Source organism: Triturus cristatus, chromosome 4_1 (genome assembly GCF_964204655.1).
Source record: "Triturus cristatus chromosome 4_1, aTriCri1.1, whole genome shotgun sequence".
Taxonomy (NCBI): Eukaryota; Metazoa; Chordata; class Amphibia; order Caudata; family Salamandridae; genus Triturus; species Triturus cristatus.
The window spans coordinates 1,125,511,686-1,125,532,546 of NC_140585.1; the positions used below are offsets into that span (position 1 = coordinate 1,125,511,686).

A 20,861-nucleotide genomic window follows, 5' to 3' on the forward strand; every position below is an offset into this window, starting at 1 on the left:
AGGGCCACGGTCTCTCCTTTGTCGGTCAGAGATCTGATGTCGTCCGTGGCTGCGATGAGGGCGGTCTCGGTGCTGTGGTTAGCTCTGAAGCCGAACTGTGAGGGGTCGAGTGAATCGTTGGCTTCCAGGGCGGTGGTGAGTTGAGCGTTGATGATTTTCTCAATCACTTTGGCGGGGAACGGTAGGAGAGAGATGGGCCGGAAGTTTTTGAGTTCGGTGGGGTCTGCTGTTGGTTTCTTTAGGAGGGCGTTGAGTTCGGCGTGTTTCCAGTTCTCCGGGAAGGTGGCGGTGGTGAAAGATGTGTTGATGACGTCTCGGAGGTGGGGTGCGATGATGTTGTCGGCTTTGTTGAAAATGTGGTGCGGGCAGGGGTCGGATGGTGATCCTGAGTGGATGGAGTTCATGATGCGGGTGGTTTCCTCGGTGGTGGTTGGGTTCCAGGTGTCGATGGTGGTGTTGTCGTTGGCGGGTTCCGGTGGTGGGTTCGTGTTGGTTGTGGTGAAGCTGTTGTAGATGTCGGTGATCTTGTGGTGGAAGAAAGCTGCGAGGGAGTCGCAGAGGTCCTGTGAGGGGGGGATGGAGTTGTTTTCAGCGTCGGGGTTGGAGAGCTCTTTGACGATGCCAAATAGTTCCTTGCTGTTGTGGGCGTTGTTGTCTAGTCTGTTCTGGAACGCTGATTTTCGTGCGGCGCGGAGGAGTTGGTGGTGTTTGCGGGTGGCGTTCTTGAGAGCAGACATGTTCTCGTCGGTCTGGTTGAGGCGCCAGGTCTTCTCGAGGGTGCGGCATTCTTTTTTGGAGTCCTTGAGGGTGGGGGTGAACCAGGAGTTTTTCTTGTGGCTGTGTTTGTTTGTTTGGGTCTTCAGGGGGGCCAGGAGGTTGGCGCAGTCTGAGATCCAGCTCGTGAGGTTGTTGGCGGCTTCGTTGGGGTCTGTAGTGCTGGTGGGTGGGTTTTGAGAGAGGGTTGCTGTGAGTTGTTCGGTGGTGATTCGATTCCATTGTCTTCTTGGTGGTTGCTGGGCGTGGTGGTGTACGTTGGTTTTCTTGAAGCTGAAGTGGACACAGCTGTGGTCTGTCCAGGAGAGTTTGGTGGTGTGGTTGAAGGAGATGTGTTTGCTGGAGGAGAAGATGGGGTCGAGCGTGTGTCCGGCGAGGTGGGTAGGTGTGTTGACCAGTTGTTTGAGTCCGAGGTTTGGCTAGGTTGTCCAGTAGGGTGGTGGTGTTGTTGTCGGTGTGGTTCTCCAGGTGAAAGTTGAGGTCCCCTAGGAGGATGTAGTCTGTGGACTGGAGTGCGTGTGGGCTGACGAAGTCTGCGATGTCTTCGCTGAATTTTATGCGTGGTCCTGGTGGTCTGTATATGAGGGAGCCTCTGAGGGTGGTCTTGGGATCGCTGTGGATTGAGAAGTGGAGGTGTTCGGCGTCGGGGAGTGAGTCATCGGAGTAGGTCGAGATGCGGATGGAGCTCTTGTGGGCGATGGCGATGCCTCCTCCGGTGCGGTTGGTGCGATCTTTCCTGATGATTTTGTAGCCGTCGGGGATGGCTATGGCGATGTCGGGTGCCGAGGAGGGGTTCATCCAGGTCTCGGTGAGGAAGGCGATGTCCGGGTTTGTTGAGTCGATGAGGTTCCATAGCTCAATGGCGTGCCTGTGGACGGATCGGATGTTGATCAGGATGCAGTCGAGGTTGTTTCCGGGGGAGTCGTTCTTGTTGGGTGCGATGTGTGTTTGTAGGCAGGTGAAACGGCAGTTGCGGCAGGTGAAGGGTCCGTGTTTCCGCTTCGGGGTGGCGCGGCAGCAGCCCGGCGTGCGGCCGGGGTTGAGGGCGGTGAGGGTGGCGGTGTCGTAGGTCAGGCGGGGGGGTGGAGGTCGTGGGGGCCAGGGGTTGTGGCGCTGTGCGCGGTCCAGGCGCGGATGGGCGCAGACTGGCTTGCCTTAGGCGCGCCTTTGGCGCGCCAGCGGTGCGACCACTGCGCACGTCCGCTGCGCGGCCTCGCAGCGGCCGCCATATATGGGTAGCCGGGGAGGAGGGGTCAGCTGGGAGGCGGGTGGGTAGGCGGGGCTAGGGAGAAGCGATGGGAAAACCAGGCGGCAAGACCAGAATACGACGAGGCCCAGAAAGGACGAAAAAACAGGCGAAAAAGTGGAAAAACAAGGCAAAAGAAGAGGCGCTCTGGGGGCACTCACACAGGGTACACGGAGGAAGAGGGGTCACCAGGCAGCAATAACAATAACAGTAACGGCGCTTTGGGCACTCCCACGGGATACACGGAGGAAGAAGGGTTACCAGGCAGCAATAGCAATAACAGTAACGGCGCTTTGGGCACTCACACGGGATACACGGAGGAAGAGGGGTCAGCAGGCAGACAAGGAGCAACAACGGCAATACGGAGAGAGCAGCGGACAAGGTAGCAAGGCAGCAGGCAAAGGCAGGTGAGCACTGGTGGCGCTGCAGAGGAGGGGGAGCGACCTACCCTGAGGTCAAGGGTCGCTACCTCTGCCTCGCAGCGGCCGCCATATATGGGTAGCCGGGGAGGAGGGGTCAGCTGGGAGGCGGGTGGTGGGAGGGTAGGCGGGGCTAGGGAGAAGCGGCGGGAAAAACAGGCGGCAAGGCCAGAAAACGACGAGGCCCAGAAAGGACGAAAAAACAGGCGAAAAAGCGGAAAAACAAGGCAAAAGAAGAGGCGCTCTGGGGGCACTCACACAGGGTACACGGAGGAAGAGGGGTCACCAGGCAGCAATAACAATAACAGTAACGGCGCTTTGGGCACTCACACGGGATACACGGAGGAAGAAGGGTTACCAGGCAGCAATAGCAATAACAGTAACGGCGCTTTGGGCACTCACACGGGATACACGGAGGAAGAGGGGTCAGCAGGCAGACAAGGAAAAACAACTGCAATACGGAGAGAGCAGCGGACAAGGTAGCAAGGCAGCAGGCAAAGGCAGGTGAGCACTGGTGGCGCTGCAGAGGAGGGGGAGCGACCTACCCTGAGGTCAAGGGTCGCTCCCCCAAGACGCTAGAGGAAGGGTGGTCTACAATTGGGTGTATCAGCCATGGGACAGACAGGACATTTTGACGTTCTGTAAATCTTTACCGGATTTACGAAAAAAAACCACCGCCTTTTACAACGAGCTAGGTACCGCTCTGGGATCAACAAAAATGACACTTGCCGACATAGACTTGTTCTTCGGGTTATGTTTGCCAGCAGATGTGTGGAAACAGATCAGGAAAATAGACCATACCGAACTGCTTGGTCATACCTGGGAACAACTAAACACATTAGATAAACAGCGGAACCCTGGTCAAAAACCGGTTAAAGCAATATTGGACCTCCCTGACAAAATAGTGCAGAAAGTGAAAACGCTGATCCCAGAGAAAAAGATAGACTGGTCCATAGTAACCGCGTGCCGCCAGAAACCACAAGAGGATGTCTCAGAGTATTTCGCCAGATTTGAAACGGTGTTCTCCGATTACAGTGGACAAGACATGTCCACCGCAACCGGACACCACTTATTTGTGCAGAACTACGTCAAAGGACTACTGCCAGATGTATCTCAGAAATTACAAGCCAGCAAAAGTAGTTGGGCAGCATCTAAACCGGAGGCCATTCTCCAAATGGCCCAGTACTATGAGCGTCAGAGAAACGAAAATGACAGGGCTACAGAAAGGAAAAAGAAGGACTTGAAGGAAAGGGTGATGATAGAGGTGTGGCTCACTGGTTAGAGGCGGCAGACCCGTAAGCAGAGAATCGGCCAGGGACCAGGGTTCAATACCCGACGCGGCAGGGTCGTGGACCAGGGTCAAAACGGACTCGATAATTCTCGCCTCGGTACCTACTCTAACCAGGAACACACTCGGCAACTCTGGGCATTAAGCTTGCCTCATCTCTACAACGGCCCCCCACAGATGCCGGGGATGCCTGGTTTCACCTTGGAGATACCCAGAAAGGGACCATCTCCCAGGGATAGCCAGGACGGGTTCCCCAGTGGTCTACAGCACCGGGACGCCCCGTTGCTGGGGCAGCTGTGCGCTTTACAAGTCTACAACATTTACATTTACATAGCACAACTCCAGGAAGGGAGTAAAATACGGGAGGATAGCAGCAGAATACCCCTAGAGTACAGCCACCTAGAAACAATTCATCAACATCATATGTGGGACGCCAAGACCTAGGACAGGATCATTGTGCATTTTGCAAAGAATATGGACACTGGAAAACCCAATGCCCGGCTTTGTTAGGAGCTGGTAGGGGCAGGGGGGCAAGGGAAATAGCAAGTGGACAGAGAGGAAGAGGATGTGGGAGAGGGTACGCGAGTGAAGCAAACGAGGAAAGGCCAGGAAGAGTGAACGCATTTGACCATCCCAAACAGAATCAGTACCAACGAACAGATTATGACAATACGTATGACTTTGCATAGGACAGCCAGGGGCAAGGGAGGGATCCAGTCGAGCTCTTTGTTGATCAGCAAGGCCCTTATGTTACCGCTGAGATCCTGGGCACAAAGTCGCCATTTTTGGTAGACACGGGAGCAATACGTAGTGCACTATCCAAACGACTGATTCCAAGGGCACCCTTGTCAGGCTCACATGTGACCTCAAAAGGATTTGACGGTACGCCCACCACCAACCCTTTGTCCCAACCGATCCCTTTTAACCTTGACAACAATAGCGTCAAAACGACATTCCTCCTCTCTTCTAACACCCCAGACGCCATTATGGGTCTCGACCTTTTGAAACACTTCCATGCGACTATCAGATGCTCACCAGACGGAGTACGTGTCATCCTGTATGACAACCCTCAGCGCCATAGAGAGAAACCTTCTCAGCACATGTTTCCCATCTCCGAGACTGACGCATCCCTACTGGACACTTTGCCATCACACTTATGGGCTAAAGCTGATTCAGACGTAGGCCGAATAATGATTGACCCAGTACGCGTAACAATATGACAGGACGCAACCCTACTGAAAGTACCGCAGTACAAAATATCGCCAGAGGGTGAGAAGGCACTGACAGAGATCATACACTCTTTGGTAGAGGCAGGGGTGGTAGAGGAAGTAGTGAGCAACGTTTGTAACAGTCCCATACTACCGATTGTAAAGAGACAGGGAGAGGGAGACGGAAAAGTCTACCGCTTCATCATTGACCTGCGGGAGATAAACAAAATCGTAGTGCCACAATACATAGTAGTTTCCGACATCACGACAATTTGGACTTTAATCCCCTCCGCTGCCACCACCTTCACTGTAATTGACCTCAAAAACGCATTCTTTGCCATACCTATACACGAGGACAGCCGCTATCTATTTGGATTCACCCTAAACTCCCGTTCGTACAGGTTTTGCAGAGCACCCCAGGGGTACACTGAGAGTCCAAGCATCTATACCCAGGCGCTTAAAAGACAATTGGACGCCATACAATTGCCAGATGGAGTGGCACAAATACAATATGTAGATGACATCCTTCTAGCAGCAGACACCATACCAATAGCCGTCACAGCCACCATCAAACTACTCCATTTTCTTGCTGAGAATGGTCACAAGGTCTGCCGAAAGAAATTGCAGTTCTGTAAATCACAAGTGACCTATTTGGGTCACCTTTTATCAAAAGAAGGGAGGAAACTCACGCCTGACAGGATCCAGACAATTCTAGACACCCCTGTCCCCAAAGATCAGAAGCAAGTCTGCTCTTTAATAGGCCTCAACTCATTTTGCCGACAGTGGTTACCGAACTTCAGCCTCATTGTCAAACACCTTCTCTCCCTCCTGGCTAAAGACATCCCCTCGCCTCTCCCCTGGACCTCCGAATGCCAGTCAGCCTTTAAAGAACTACGCAATGCTCTTTGTTCAGCGCCGGTCCTAGGAACCCCAGATTACTCCAAACCATTCTTCCTCTACACGCACGAGAGGGAGGGATGTGCATTGTCTGTCCTAACACAAGCAATTGGTCACAAACAACGCCCTTGTGCATATTTCTCTGCCATCCTCGATCCAGTAGCCAGAGCGCTGCCAGCGTGCCTGCGCGCTGTGGCAGCTGCAGCAATATCGATACGCCAGAGCGAAGGAATAGTGCTCTCCAATCCAGTCACTGTTTTAGTACTCCATGCAGTCAACACACTACTAAACCAGACCAAAACCCAACACTTGACTAGCGCCCGACTGATAGGATATGAGTTGACCCTGCTAGCACCGCACATTACTCTAAAGCGATGCACCACCCTCAATCCAGCCACACTGTTACCCCTACACGAAAATGATCCTAGCGTGACTCCACTACACGACTGTGTGACACTAACCGATGAACAAACAAAGAGTAGAATAGATCTCAGAGACACCGCCTTTCTAGAACCAGATGGAGAACTATGGGTGGATGGTTCATGCATCAAACTCCCCGACGGCACCACCTCAGCTGCATACGCTGTCACCACAGCCTGAACCGTTCTGGAAACAGCCCGTATTCCCCAACGTTCAGCCCAGGCTGCAGAAGTCATTGCCCTCACACAAGCATGTATCCTAGCGACTGACACGACAGTTAACATATACACCGACATCCAATATGCCTTCGGGGTGGTTCACCATTTTCGGATTTTATGGAAAGAAAGAGGGTTCCTGACTTCACACAGTACACCCATCCTGCATGGAGATTTAGTCTCCGCCTTGACGCAAGCAGTCCTCCTCCCTAAGAAGTTAGCAGTGATAAAATGCCAAGCACATAGGAAAGTGACTGATCTCATTGGACAGGGAAATGCACTAGCAGACGTTAATGCCCGAGCCACGGCAGGAGACAGAACTACGACACGAATGTATGTGACCAGGTCACAAGCTGAACAATGGACTGACTCTAGGACCACTGTAAGGGACATACAGACTACAGGCACACAAGTCGAATTGACCAAGTGGGAAAAGGTGGGACTAAAAGACGAGGAAGATTGCTGGAGAACTAAAGACGGAAATAAATGGCTGTTACCCAATGCCTACCTCATTCCCATATTGGCCATGGCACATTTACCAGCACACATAGGCTCCACCCCCATGATTGAACTAATCACCAGAGTATGGCATAATGTCAAGATAGCAGAATCTGCAAAACGCGTAGTACAACAATGTATAGTCTGCCTACAACACAACCCAGGAAAGGGGACAGTAGTACCACGGGGAGGGTTTGGAGTCCCTGACCACCCCTTTGAAATCATTCAAGTGGATTACATTCAACTAGAGAGATGCCATGGTCTAAAATATGTCCTGGTGGCTGTGTGCGCTTTTAGCAAATGGGTGGAGGCATATCCCACCCGCGACAATACCGCCTTAGCCACTGCAAAAGTATTGGTGAAAGAATTCTTCCCCCGATACGGCCTTTGCAGAATTTTATGGAGCGACAACGGCCCCCACTTCGTAGCCGAGTTGATACAGAACATACTGAGAGGGTTGGGGGTAAAACAAAAGTTCCATGCCATCTTCCACCCCCAATCAGCGGGCCTGGTAGAGAGACACAATGCAACATTGAAGCAAAAACTAACCAAAATAGTTGCCATAACCGGGTTGAAAAGGCCCGACGCCCTTCCATTGGCATTGCTATCAATGCGCTCCACCCCAACCAAATACAGACTGACCCCATTCGGCAGGCCTATGAACATTTGGGCGGCACCAAGACCCACCTCCATTAACGATGTCACGAACATATTAATGTCGGATTGTTTGCAAAAACTGACAAACGAGCGAACAATTATCCACCAACAGGTGCAGCAAGCCTTGCCTGACGTATCCAGGGGCCCGGGACATGAAATAAAGCCAGGCGACCATGTAGTGATTCGCAACTTCCACAGAACGAAGAATCTGGAGCCTAGGTGGACAGGCCCCTGGCAAGTCCTGATCACCACCCGAACTGCCCTCCGAGTGGAAGAAAAATGAAACTGGCTGCACGCTCATCATTGCAAGCGAGTCCCTCCAACCCTGGCAACCTGTGAAGGGGTGGCGGTGCAAGACCAAGTACTCGCGAAGAACCGACCAGCTCTGAGTTGCTACCCACAAGAAGACACCCTCGAACTATCAGAATTTCCCGACCCCACGGTGCCATCCAAGAAAGGGTACAACCTAAGATCGACGAAAGGAGGGAGCTCCAACGACCAGGCCACTAACTGAGTCAAGGTCTCAGATCGGAAGCACAGTCAAACAACGCTATCAGGAAAGCGCCAGACAAAAGTCTGTGGTCCTACCAGTCGTTGAGCTCCTCGAAGATGATGGAAGAAACTGAACACCTGCAAAGCCACCGCAAAGACACCAAGACTGCTAACCTGCACAGCACAAAGACAATTGCACTTGTAGCCGCATATCTCACCTGTCTCCTGCTAATGGTCGCACTCTGGATCATTGAAGAGAATGCACCTGCATACAGATCCTTGTCACCCACCATGCAACCAATCACCAAGAAAGAACACTACCTGGTATCACTACCGCCACATCTCCGAGAACGACGAAAAGAATTCTGGAATAATTCTTTCGTGCAGATGTTGCACCAGCACAATCTTGCCACCAATGCTACCAACTGTTGGGTCTGTGGGCTGTTACCACATGCCACTGAACATTCCATCCCTTTCATCCCTTCGCCCTTTTCTATTCACGGATCTTGCCTTGCCTGGATGATGCTCCTACAAGAAAGTTACAAAGACAATGCCACTTCCGACTAAACAATCGCCCAGTTCTACAACGAGTTCTGGCGAAACAAAACAGGAAGAACAGCCGCCCCCTTCTGCCCTCACACCTTCAATGCGACATTCCCGATGAATGTTCCCTCCAAAGAACGAGTGGAAATGCAAGTGTTCAATAATCCTAACAGAGCCACATTTTCCTACCTGAAGAAAAGAACTGCTGCAACACTGACTGTGGCCCTATCTCTGGCCTTGTATGCATTGAAGGCTGTGGGACTAAGAATGTGGGTCACAGCACCTGTAGCATTATAAGGACTTTGAACACTGCCAACCCTCCAGCACTTGTTGCATCACCCAATATGTACTTTGTTTGTGGAACCAAAGCTTACACCTGGCTCCCAAGAAACTGGAGGGGCGCGTGCTACATCGCCTTTGTTTTGCCACCAACCTACACAGCCCATGCAGAGCATCATCGAGAAAAGCGTTCTAAAGACACTGATCAAGCAGACTCTGCCTCTTCACAGTTCCTCGATGCAGCAAAAGGGCTCATCCCGCTATGGGGTCCGATGGCAAACAGCCGAGCCATCAGACAACTGTCCCAAGCGGTAGAGACCGCCCTGAACGTCACTGCTGGCATCCTCACCAACAACACTGCTGAGCTCCAAGCGGTCCGTCTGGTTACCCTGCAAAATCGCATGGTCCTGGACGTGGTACTGGCGGACCGTGGAGGAGCATGTCGCATCATCGGTGCCAGCTGCTGTGTATACATTCCTGATAATTCACCTTCTATCTATGAAGCAATCGAACATCTCCATAGACTGTCTTCAGAAATTCATCAGGGATCAGAGACTTGGACAATTGGAAGTTGGCTTTGGGGCATCTTGAAGGAGTGGGGTTGGAAATTATCAATGATTCTCTTGGTACCAGTATTGACAATATGTGGTTGTTGTTTGGGTATACCACCTTTGTGTTCTCTTTGCATAACTACCTTGCACCCTAAGACTATGGACACTCAGCTAACAAAGATGAGAGTAATGTATGATCAAGAGATACAGGACATTATGGAGTTCGAAATAGACTGACAAGCTGGCTAGGTATGTTCAAAGGGGCCACTGTTAAAAGCAAAACGACAATCACGAACATTGCCTGCGCCATCTTGTCTGGTGGAAATTTCTTTGTGCACATAAGCTACAGTCATTTTAATCTATCACAGCCATTTTGTACTCTGTTGGCCACCTTTGTTTCACCCTGCCCTTACTAGCATCCCTCTGACCGACCTGGTATGTGTGCTGGGGGCTATAAACTCTATTGCCACAACAAACCTCAGCGCCACTTGCTGCCACAAACTCGTTTTTCCTCTCATCTCTGTTTACAGGCAAACCTTTGGACACTCTATCCCTCACTGCACCTAGTTACACAAACAGGTTCCAAACACCAAAAAGACTCTTGCAACATGATTTATTGCACTGTAAACAGCAAGACTTGTTTTTACCAACAACGGGACCCGTTTTTATCAACAGAATGGACTCTTAGATCTGGCCGGTCTCACATGTTCTAGACCCTGAAGCAAGGTCCAGCTGCAAGATAAGATTGTCTGTTTGACCTGGGTGGGAAGAGAATTACTGTTGGGCTTGTGTGACAACCTGCCCGGGGCGGGGACTCCAAGCTTGTGTAACCATGTTGATGAAACAAATGCATTGTGTCAAACCTGTATAAAAGGAAGCGCCAAAGGAGTTAACTGCAGAACACCTCCCTCAGACATCCCAGTGTCTGCAGTTGACGTGATCTCCTCATGAGAAATAAACCTTTTTCTTGTCTTCCAGGTTCCAGCGCTTGCCTCATTATTTTGATAGCGATCCTAATGTGAATTAGAGGTGGAACCCTGCACCAGGCAGCATTGAGGGTCTTAGAAGACTCGCTGCCTTTCACACTACTTTATTAGATCTGCTCTATCTATTCCTTATTTAGGAAAATTTCTGAATAAGTGACGTTCATTCCGCATTTGAGTTGTATTAGGTCGGCTGATCAATAAGAAAAATTATTTAACAGGCTTAACATCAAGACTTGCCATATAATATAATATTGTCCTCAACACTGAGAATTTGATTCACAGCATAGAGCAAGTGATCAGGCAGGAGTCACCTAAACATATGGCCCAATATGTAGGGATGTAACGTTAATTACTATCATTGCTAATATAGAATTAATGATTTCTGGACAATAGTTAGAATAAAATAGATGAAATATATTTGTGACAACAGGCGGTATTTAATTAACTTTTTCTGGACATTAGTTGGAATATAATAGATGTAATGTATTCGTCACTGCAGGCGGTATTTAATTAATACTTTCAATGCCCGCTTTTCCTAGTTCAACACTCTACACATAATTAGTTACTAATCGTGACATTTGTACTAGATAAATGTTTTAATATCATGAGAACCACTCTTAGGGTTGACAAGACATATAGTGTTTGGGTTTTGCTTTTTGTCATTCTAAGATGGTGCTTGATTCCGATCCTTGACTGGACATCGTAGTCCAGCTTCTATGTTTAGTCTGAAAATATACTTGCAGGAAGTAAACGATCCGACTCCAGACCTGTAATCGGGCCGGAGGCGGTTGTGCACGAGGAGACGTTCATACTGAAGGTAAGGAGCAGAGCGGCACGCGTCCTTTTATAATAGACTCTTTGACGTATAAACTTGGGTTAAATGGGATCTATCTTTTTCTTAAAATCCCTGCAGATATCGGTCAGGACCTGGGGAAAGTAGCAATTTACTGCTTTGAACTCGCGTACGCGGCAAGAGTGGAACTTACGGGAATACCCTTGGGAATTGTAACACTGGTTAAGCATATACCTTTACACTCAATTGACTTTGTTTATAGGGTTATGAGGGATAACTTTTCCATTGGTTAACCCATAATTATATTCTTCTTAGGTAATTCGCATGGAAGCCCTGACCTTACACTTTTAAATACTTGCTTACGAGAATCAATGGATTGGCTTCCTCCAAAATCGTACACGGTTTTAGGAGGTAAGCGAGATTTGGGTTATATTACTTATATTATGGATTATTGTTTGAGAATTATTCAGTCAGATACTGATAGTATGGTATGTTTCTGCTCTTTCTAATTCATTAGGATCTGTTGTGAACTGATTTGAAGTTTAACAGGTACTTTTTCTACTGTTGGTATTGTATAACCATTCGCATGTATAGATGTCACAGATTGAGAATAATATCAAATAAGGGTGCACTATCTCTGATTTACAATATTGGGAAAGTGGTTGATTCAAGTGGCTGCATGATGATGACACAAAGGTAATTGTGAATTAATGCTATGATTTTAATAGCTTGGAGTATCGTGAATGAGCAATCACATTATTGACCTTGTAAACGTCCAGAATATTGAAGATTGAGAGGTGATGGTTTGAGGCGGTCACATAAATGGATATATCATTTCTGCAATGTCTTTGCACTGGGTGCTATCAGTAGTAAATATGAAAGATATGTGCTTTGTATATATTACAATACTGGTATTTTTTGTTATGTTTTAGCCCTGAGGAAGTCGTAAGGGGACGAAACGCGTTGGCAAATGGCTAAAAAAGAGAATAAAGAACACAATGAGGAACAAGAATTCCAGCATCTTCCATTTCGTAAAAATAACTACTAACTTTAATTTGATTGTTTTGCCGTGTGCCTTGAATTTGGTGAAATAGTTTCTTCAATCTTTGGATTGATTAACTTGGGGGACGCGGGGTGCTTTCTCCTCCTTTCAAGAGCGCCGCACTAATTTGATTAGTTGTTACAAAGTGGTGTATTCCATGTACAGCGCCTGAGACTCATCCACCCACGACAGCAGAATCTTCTGGACCATACTGGTCCTCACCGTAAACTTTTCCCTCTGCCCGTGTGGTTTGCCTTTGCCAAGGCTTGTTGGTGTTCAATCCGGACACTGACCCTTCAGCATTTGACATCCTTCATGGGACAGCTCACCTCCGGACTTTGGTCATCGTCGACGTCTCCTGGTCCCTGTGGCTGCAGAGTCAAGCATCCTATCTTCACACCTGAAGCACCCGACATCAGTGAGCATTCGTCTATTGAGCCCGTGGTCACCCTGAAGTGACCCAGACTCTGTCCAGTCTGCTTTCCGGTTCTTCTCACCTCGGATCCAGGCTTGGATTCCAACTGACATTTTTCATCTTCCCGGCAGCAGCACTTCTTCGCATCACGCCGTTGAAAACGACTAGGGTTTCCGACACCACTTGACCCCTATGCACCCGGCTCCTCTGGGATAGGTAACATGGATACCTCGGTACTCACAAGGGTGCTGGTCTTAGAACCTTCTATGTTCCAAAGGGTTTGCTTGAAGTCCTCTCCGAAGTGTCCTTAAACTGTAATTTTCCAACCGCGACTTTCCCATAGAGTTGTACGGAGCATGCGTCTGTGTTCCCACACTGCACCCGTCCTCCGTGGGCTCTCTGTGTCACTCCTTTGGGTGGTTCCTTGGGGTCCCAGCGATTCTAAGTGCTCTAGGCACTGTGTCTATTGAAGTCATTGTTGTTAGACCATTTTTTTATGGTTCGGTCTCCCCCTGGAGCCCGCACTGCACTGTGCTATTTACTGTCGTTCTATTGATTAAGTATTGTGTCCTTTGTGCTCTAATCTCGTATAGAGATTAGTAGAGAGTGTTTAGTAATAAATACATATTTCTTTATATATCACTTGTGTGGTTCTCCTTTCATTTGATCACTCAGGAGGTTCTGCTCTGGTAAAAACAAGCTGCTTTACATTCCTTCACGACTTAGCCTGAAGGCTGCTCTCCACAGCTACCACTAGGATAGCTTTCATAAAGATTAACTTTAACCTAATCACCATAAGGGTCGTTTGGACTGGTGCAAAGTGCCCACTTTAATTAGTGGAAAGCATATACCAGGCAAATGTCTCACAACGCTTACTGTTAAACTATTTATTTTAGTAGTCAATATTCTGACAATTATATTTTTGTAGCACAATATAAATTGCAAATATAGTCAGGCTCGACTGACTTGAAACCTGTTTCTGAAACACTGATTGGTAAATAACCACTGACTCAGGAAAGGTGTTCAAGTGCCAGCATATTGAGATATAACTATCTATGGCTGAATGAGAGACACTGTCTAATAATTGCATGTGTACACTGAAGATGAAACCCATGCACATACTAAAGTTGCCAAAGAACCTGGGCCTACTTGTTAAATTGTGGCTGTGTTTCAATGCATAAACGACAGAATCTACAGTTGGCTCATCACTTTCATTTTATTTGAAATAATATTCTTTTAACAGTATTATGTATTCCAAACTTGCATTGCATTTTTGGTGAAACCATATAGCTGTGGTTATTGACTGAAAACACCTCTGTTTGCCATTCAATATAATTATTTAAATTTAGAAAGCTTCAAGTAAACATTAACCAGTATTGTTGCAGCACTGCAACCTACAAGTCCCTGCTTTGTGTCAGTAAAATCGCTTTTGTGTCCAACATATGTATTGAACAGCGCTGTATAATTAAAAAAGTGTTTTTTGTGCAAAATCATGGTTCTCGGACGTTCAACCATTGTTTGCTTCAGTTTTTCATTGCTTGGTCTGTGGCTCTAATTTCTCTCCAATTGTGTTGGTCCAACTTCTTAGTTTTTTTGCTGCTTTTCAGTTGTCTGCTGTTGTCCCATTATTTGTGGGATGCTTTTTCACTCCTTCGAATAGTGGAATATTACCTATGCAGCTGAGGTGTTTGAGCATTTCAAAAGACTTCCAATAGAAGAAACTAATCCATAGTTAAGAATAAATCCGCCTTCTGCTCTGATGGTAGCCCTCCACATGTTCCCCTATGGCTTTGGCACTCCACATGGAGGCCTATGGCGCTAGAGTTATATGGGCAGACCTATGGTTTAAACCTGTACATGTAGACCTATAATGGTATCCCTGTATGACTCAACTGAGATGCCATCTCTGTACACGAAGAGTAAGGTCGAGACTAGTATATGTAAACATATGGTGCTGTACCTATTGATATGTGACTGTAGACGTTTACACGCATGCCTGTGGTTCTACATTTTTACATGTAGTTTAATGCATGTAGATCTTTGTTTGTAGAATTCTATGCCTGTGATAGACAACATGTACTTGTAGGCCTATGATAGTAAACATATGCACACAACTCTTTAGTCCTAGACCTTTCTACACCAGTCCTGTACAAGTAGAACTATGGCTGCATTCATTTTCTTGTAAAGCTACTAGCAGACTTTTGTTTTGGGAGATATGAATGGGCAGGTTTATGGTGGTTGCCCTACAAATTTTGCCTGTGGTTGCATAGCTGTGTATGTAGATTTATGACACAAGACCTATACTTGCAGTTAATTCCATGGTCGCACGTCTTTCTGCATTGGGGTTGTACGTGTTGTTGTAGCTTAACCAGAGCACATGTTCATTGTTTTTTCAAACATCTAATCAGGTATTTTTGTTCCAGAAAAATCTAAGATTGGAAACTGCAGGATACACTCATTACATCATGTTATTAAGGAATGTTAATGTGTTTGTTTTTCTGTGCTTCATCGTGTGCTTAGCAAGATGACATTGCCGGCTGAAGCATTTCTCACATTCTGTGCATTTAAATGGTCTCACACCAGAATGTATTAATATTCTGTGTTGATCAAGATTGCCTTTTCGATTGAAGCTTTTGTGACAGTCAGCACATGTAAAGGGTTTTTCACCCGTATGTGTTCGCCTGTGTCTGGTAAAATCTCCCTTCTTAAAAAAACTCTTCTTACATTCAGTACACGCATACGGTCTGGCACCTGTGTGTGTTCTAAAATGTCTAATAAGCTCACCCTTTTTGTGGAAGCTTTTCCCACATTCGGTGCATGTGTACGGTTCTTGGACATGTGTTGTTTCTGAAAGACATGGAAATAATGCTGCATTTTCAAGAATACTTTTCCTCTCATCATATGTCTCTGATATCACTACAGTGGGCATACTATGATGCATGTCGATAGGCGCTGGATTACTGATATCTGTTTGGCAGTCAGTTTTCTCTCCTCCAAATTCCAAAAAATGTTGTGACCACAGTTGGCTTCTGGGATACTTCTTCTTTTCTGAGGCCCATGGTACAATGCTGACAGGTCTTACAGAACCTTTGTAGGCAGGCCATTTTTCACTATGTCGAATGGAATTTCTGTCTTTGTGTTGCCTGATCACACTTTCACCACACTCTGAAAATGAAGAGACCATAGACGTTAGTTAGATACACCTCATCAGAGGTAGCAAGTGCTATATAAATGCAAACCTTTTTCCCTAGTCTATCCCTCCACTATCCTTCCCAATCCAAATAGCAGACTAAAATATCCACCACTCAAATTACTTTTGTATTTCACTATACTAACCACCACTACTCCTTTATGGGTTCCAGTGTAGCGTGCTACTTGCCGAAAAAGCACTTCAACACCTCAAAAGGGGTTACAAGCTCTAAATAAATGTAAACCTTTTCCCTTATCTATCCCTCCACTATCCTTCTCAATCCAAATAACTGACTAACATATCCATCACTCGAATTACTGTCATATTTCACGATACAAGTTCACCACTAATCCTTTATGGGTTACGGCGTAGAGTGCTACTCGCCGAAAAAGCACTTCGACGCCTCGTCAGGGGTAGTAAGCGTTATATAAATGCAATTACAATACAATAGCACAGAATTCCTGTAAAGATTAGGAATCCACATCCTGTTTCATGAGGTTTATTGAAGTTGTTCAGATCAGATCTACTGTTTAAACACATCAACTGAAAATAATATGTTGTCTGATTTCATGAAGACATACACATTCATAAGTAATGAATAACAAGCCTTTTCTGATTGAGGAGGAGAATTTACAGAATCATGGTAGTGTTACAAACTTGGGGCCTGATGAACAAGGATATTTTCTAACTGTAAAACCTGCTATTTGAAAATGAGAGTGTTTGTAACTGCAAATTGATTTTTTCCTATTTACTAAACCCATTTTGTGAGTTGAAAAAGCCTTTCCAAATTGAAAAAAGGATTTTTGCAAACCATTCTGAAACGTAGTTAGGAGGGCCATGAAAAAGACATCCCCTCCTAATTCCAAATCACAATTAGAAGAATCAATGTTTTGCGAAAGCAACTGCGGTCACAAACCATTGACAGTTGCTGACACGTCAAAAGAGGTGGTAACTGATTTGCAGAAGGGAGGTCACCCTCTTGTACATCTTCCCCTTAGTGAATCCTGTTGGGCGACCTTTAGGGAACAGGCAGTTGTCCTGTAAACCACTGTCTTCTACCTCCTGATGAATTGCCAAATGGGATTTTTGTTCTGAAGCTGTTCTGGTTCCTTTAAGGGACAGGATACTTTAAAAAAGTTTCCCATTTTGGATTGCTATCACGGGTATGGTAGTCGGCTGTTCCTTGCAAGCCACCATCGCTGTATTTGAAGACAATCACAGGAAGATGCAAATAGCAACCTGCCTCAATTATATTCATTAGATAGGTGGTTATATGAAAACCTGCAACTGGAGATTATGAGATGTGATCTGTTAGTAAATAGATCACATTGCAAAATCAGACCGGTCATAACACGACAGCGTGCAATTTGCAACCACTTTTTGTAACCTATCTCTTACTACATCAGCATGGTTCTAACAAATAAGTATTCTTACCAAGTGTTTCTAGGTGAAAACAGGCCAAGAGCCCTCAAAATCAAATTTCTATATTAAATATCTCTATCAATTGCCAAGAAAGTATACAAAGGGGGTACAAAAATAACATATTACAACATTAATCTCCAGCAGGAAGGAAGAAGTTGTGGTATCTGCATAGATTCACAGCCCTACTGACCCTTGTCTTCGCTTATACATTATGTATATTTATCTTTGGAAGAGAAGATGTAAAAAAAGAAATTGCCATACATATTTTGAATTCTTAAATGTATGTCGTCGCGCTGGTATGGGCATTCTGAAAAGTATCACTCAACTTCTCCTAAAGTCCTTTCTTTTCAGCCTTAAAGTGTGTAGCTAGTAAATGTCAGATATATGATAAGAAGTGATGTAACTTGGGGGTCCAAAGAGCTAACAGTTGAAAGAAATGGCGAATAACATAATTGCTGGGCACCACTCACTTCATGCACTGTGAAAGATATGCAACAATTCGAAAAACACATAGTTGGCAGCTTAAACAAACACCCCTGCCTTGGCCTGTAAATGATGCTCTCAACTTTGAAACTTGCAACTAGTTGCACAGGCATATGGACGGCAAGTGGCAAGGACAGATACATCCTTTGCGTATGACATGTCACTCTATTGAAAAACCACCAAAGCTACCTTGACTAGAACAAAACATTATGCCCATCAAAAAGATAAATACTGTGCATCATAAAATATGTCAGAATTAATGACAGATCTAGCAAAGCACAGATATCTGTGTCTTGCTTGACAGTCAAAATGGGTGAAAATGGTGGGTTTGAGTTAAACTTGTATGAGATTATTATACCTGTATGTTTGAGGATCTTTTCAGCTTCCAGGTCAAAGCTCCTATGGATAACAGAATTATTTAAGGAGGATGCTAGGAAAAACACTACATCCAAGGAGCATTTAAAGGACTTACTTCTGCTCTCAAGAGCCCGGCAGATAAGCATGCATCAACACCTTAAGTGCCACGTTAGCAGGATCAGCAATGATAGGAAATGTGATACCCCTGAGGATACATCTGAAATAGGAAACCCCTCCCCCCTGAGTAAAAGGAGCTGAGCATCCTCTGTCAAGTCAAAGCGGTCCATAAACTCATTGTGGCTGCGTCATCTGATAGTCACCAATACTATTTAAAATGTCAAGGCTTGGCGCATCCTGCAGACTGAATGTGGAGGTCATTTAAATATCTTACTCGTCCCTTTAAAAGCATACAAATACAGTGTTCTCACCTGCTGCACTCTTGATGGTTCCTCTGCTTTTAGCATCACTCTGGCCTAAGGAACTGGTCTCTTCTTCATCTTTGATGACGAACGAAATCACTTCATGCCCTGTTGACATATAAAACCTGCAGTTACTTAAGCGTAATACAATCTGTAAAGGAGATTTGCGTAACGAAGCAACAAAAGGTCTAGTCAAATGCTTTGAGTTGACTCACAAGACTGCACATAAATATGGACAGGACTGAGGAAAAGGTAGAATGAAAAAAAGACAGCCAGATGGAGGAGATAAGTAAGAATCTAAAAAAAGAAAATAGCCCTGACCATACAATTCAGCTCATATAAAAACAGATGCCTTTGAAACGCACCAGAGCTTGGCATAGTGCTGTGTTTTCCTTCACTAAGGCGATCCACCAAAGGAGAGTTCGACTCAGCTTCTTTCCTCCAGGACATGTCAGCATTAGGCATAGTAACCCCTGATGGACAAAATGTACATCTATTTACATTATGGGAATTTGACTTTTTTGACTTACGAAAAGTGTGCCTAGTTTCTGAGAAAAAAAAAACATAAGCTGTGATCATCCTAAATCATCTGGAGCAATTAAATATCAAGTGATAAGCATAAGAAATGATGGTGTAGGAAAATAACAATAATATAACGCACTTCTTGTGTCTCATTAATTGTGACAGATATTCATTAGACATGTCGTTGGTGAGTTACGGAGGTGTATTCAAACAGAATAACTCAAAGAGTGCAAGCTAAAAGTTATACATCTGCTTGAAAATAACCATGAAGAAGGCTCACTGGGATCCAAATATTTATTATTACGCCAATAAAAGAGGTATTATGAGTCAAAAAAATGGAGTTTGATAACGATAAAATTGGGCAATAGCAACACTACTCACACTACTTCTGCAGTGTTCATTGTGTTGAATAAACAGTAGCACATGAATTTAAAATTCACTGCACTCACTAGTATTTATGCAAATGAACTTATGAGTTTGATGTGATTGGTCCGTGGAACCGTACTCTCTCCTTTTGGGCATTTTTAGCAACAAAAAAAAACAATGTTCTTTAAAAACTAGTTATAATGCAGCAGTTTTATACACGTAGAACTTGCACAAGATGTTTCCAGTTGGACCTTCGATCCTCTCCGTTTCACTAGTTAAGGACATTAACCCATAAAGTGCATGCGTCTTTCCCTCAATATGCAATATACGTCATATCAGTATAGCTTTCCAAACTTTTGTTTTGCACTCATTGCAACATTATATGCACAGCAAACACATGAGGGAAGTCTTCCTCTCCTGAAGCTGTCACTTTCTCTTCATTATTAAAAGTGTGCTGCTCACTGAAAGAACAAAGATTATTCATTATACTGATGAGGATGGCGAAACAAATGAACGGAAAACGCTCTACATCAGTGGAAGCAAACACTGTGACACAAGCAACATATCAATAACTCAGGCAGGGAGATATAGGCACATAGAGAAGGAGTAACTTGTAATGGGACAGATAGAAATGTAAATTGAGACAGGATAAATTGAAATGTAAAACCGAGAAAAGCATGGACTTTGTGGATGGAATTATACCCCGAGACATGGGCATTGGGATAGTGAATACTTTGGCACTGCAAGGAATGACACTAAAGGAGAGAATACACTACGACCTTCATTATAAGTTCGTTGAATAAGATGGGGTATTTACCACTGATGTAGGGAAGTAATACGAATACATTTTATAGACACATACACACGAACATAAAATCCTTAATCCCAATACAAACATTTCAGGTGAGGGATAGCTTAAAACATGTGTAAGTAGCGAACCGGCAAAGGCCAATAAATGGATGTGGCAAAAAAGATAACTGATGGTTCTGCAGAAATACATAGGTCACAGAGCACATTCGTTTTAGGAAGCACACAAAAAAGTTGCATGGACAATTTAGCTGCGCTGAAACACATAAATAGATTATATTACTTTGCAGATTCAAACTTGACAGAACATCAATAATTAGTATAGACACCACAGAAAAGGTCAACACATTTCAATCTGTTAAACACAATGAGGTCAACAGCAGGATTTGTTTTTTGCACTGTCATGAAGCAGAGTACAGGCTCTAAATAAAGGTGGATTCTGCCTTAGCCCAAGCCTATTGAGAATATGTGAGATTCAGATAGGCTGGGATGGGCCCAGTGACGTCAAACAAGAGATGTGCACTCGTTATGCAGAAAAACAAAAATGTGTTTCTATGATTATCTCACCCTTA

General features: G+C 45.4%; 1 protein-coding gene across 1 annotated transcript in view; it reads right to left on the minus strand.

The window, feature by feature from the left end:
* The window catches only part of LOC146856132 (uncharacterized), a 376,777-nt gene that overhangs the window by 191,604 nt on the left and 164,312 nt on the right, over nt 1-20,861 (minus strand). Inside the window, exons 17-19 of the mRNA XM_085651211.1 lie at nt 18,960-19,067; nt 18,604-18,702; nt 15,186-15,888 (exon numbers count right to left, since the gene is read on the minus strand). Of these exons, the coding sequence (XP_085507337.1) occupies nt 15,186-15,888; nt 18,604-18,702; nt 18,960-19,067 (910 nt within the window). The remainder of the gene's footprint in view (nt 1-15,185; nt 15,889-18,603; nt 18,703-18,959; nt 19,068-20,861) is intronic.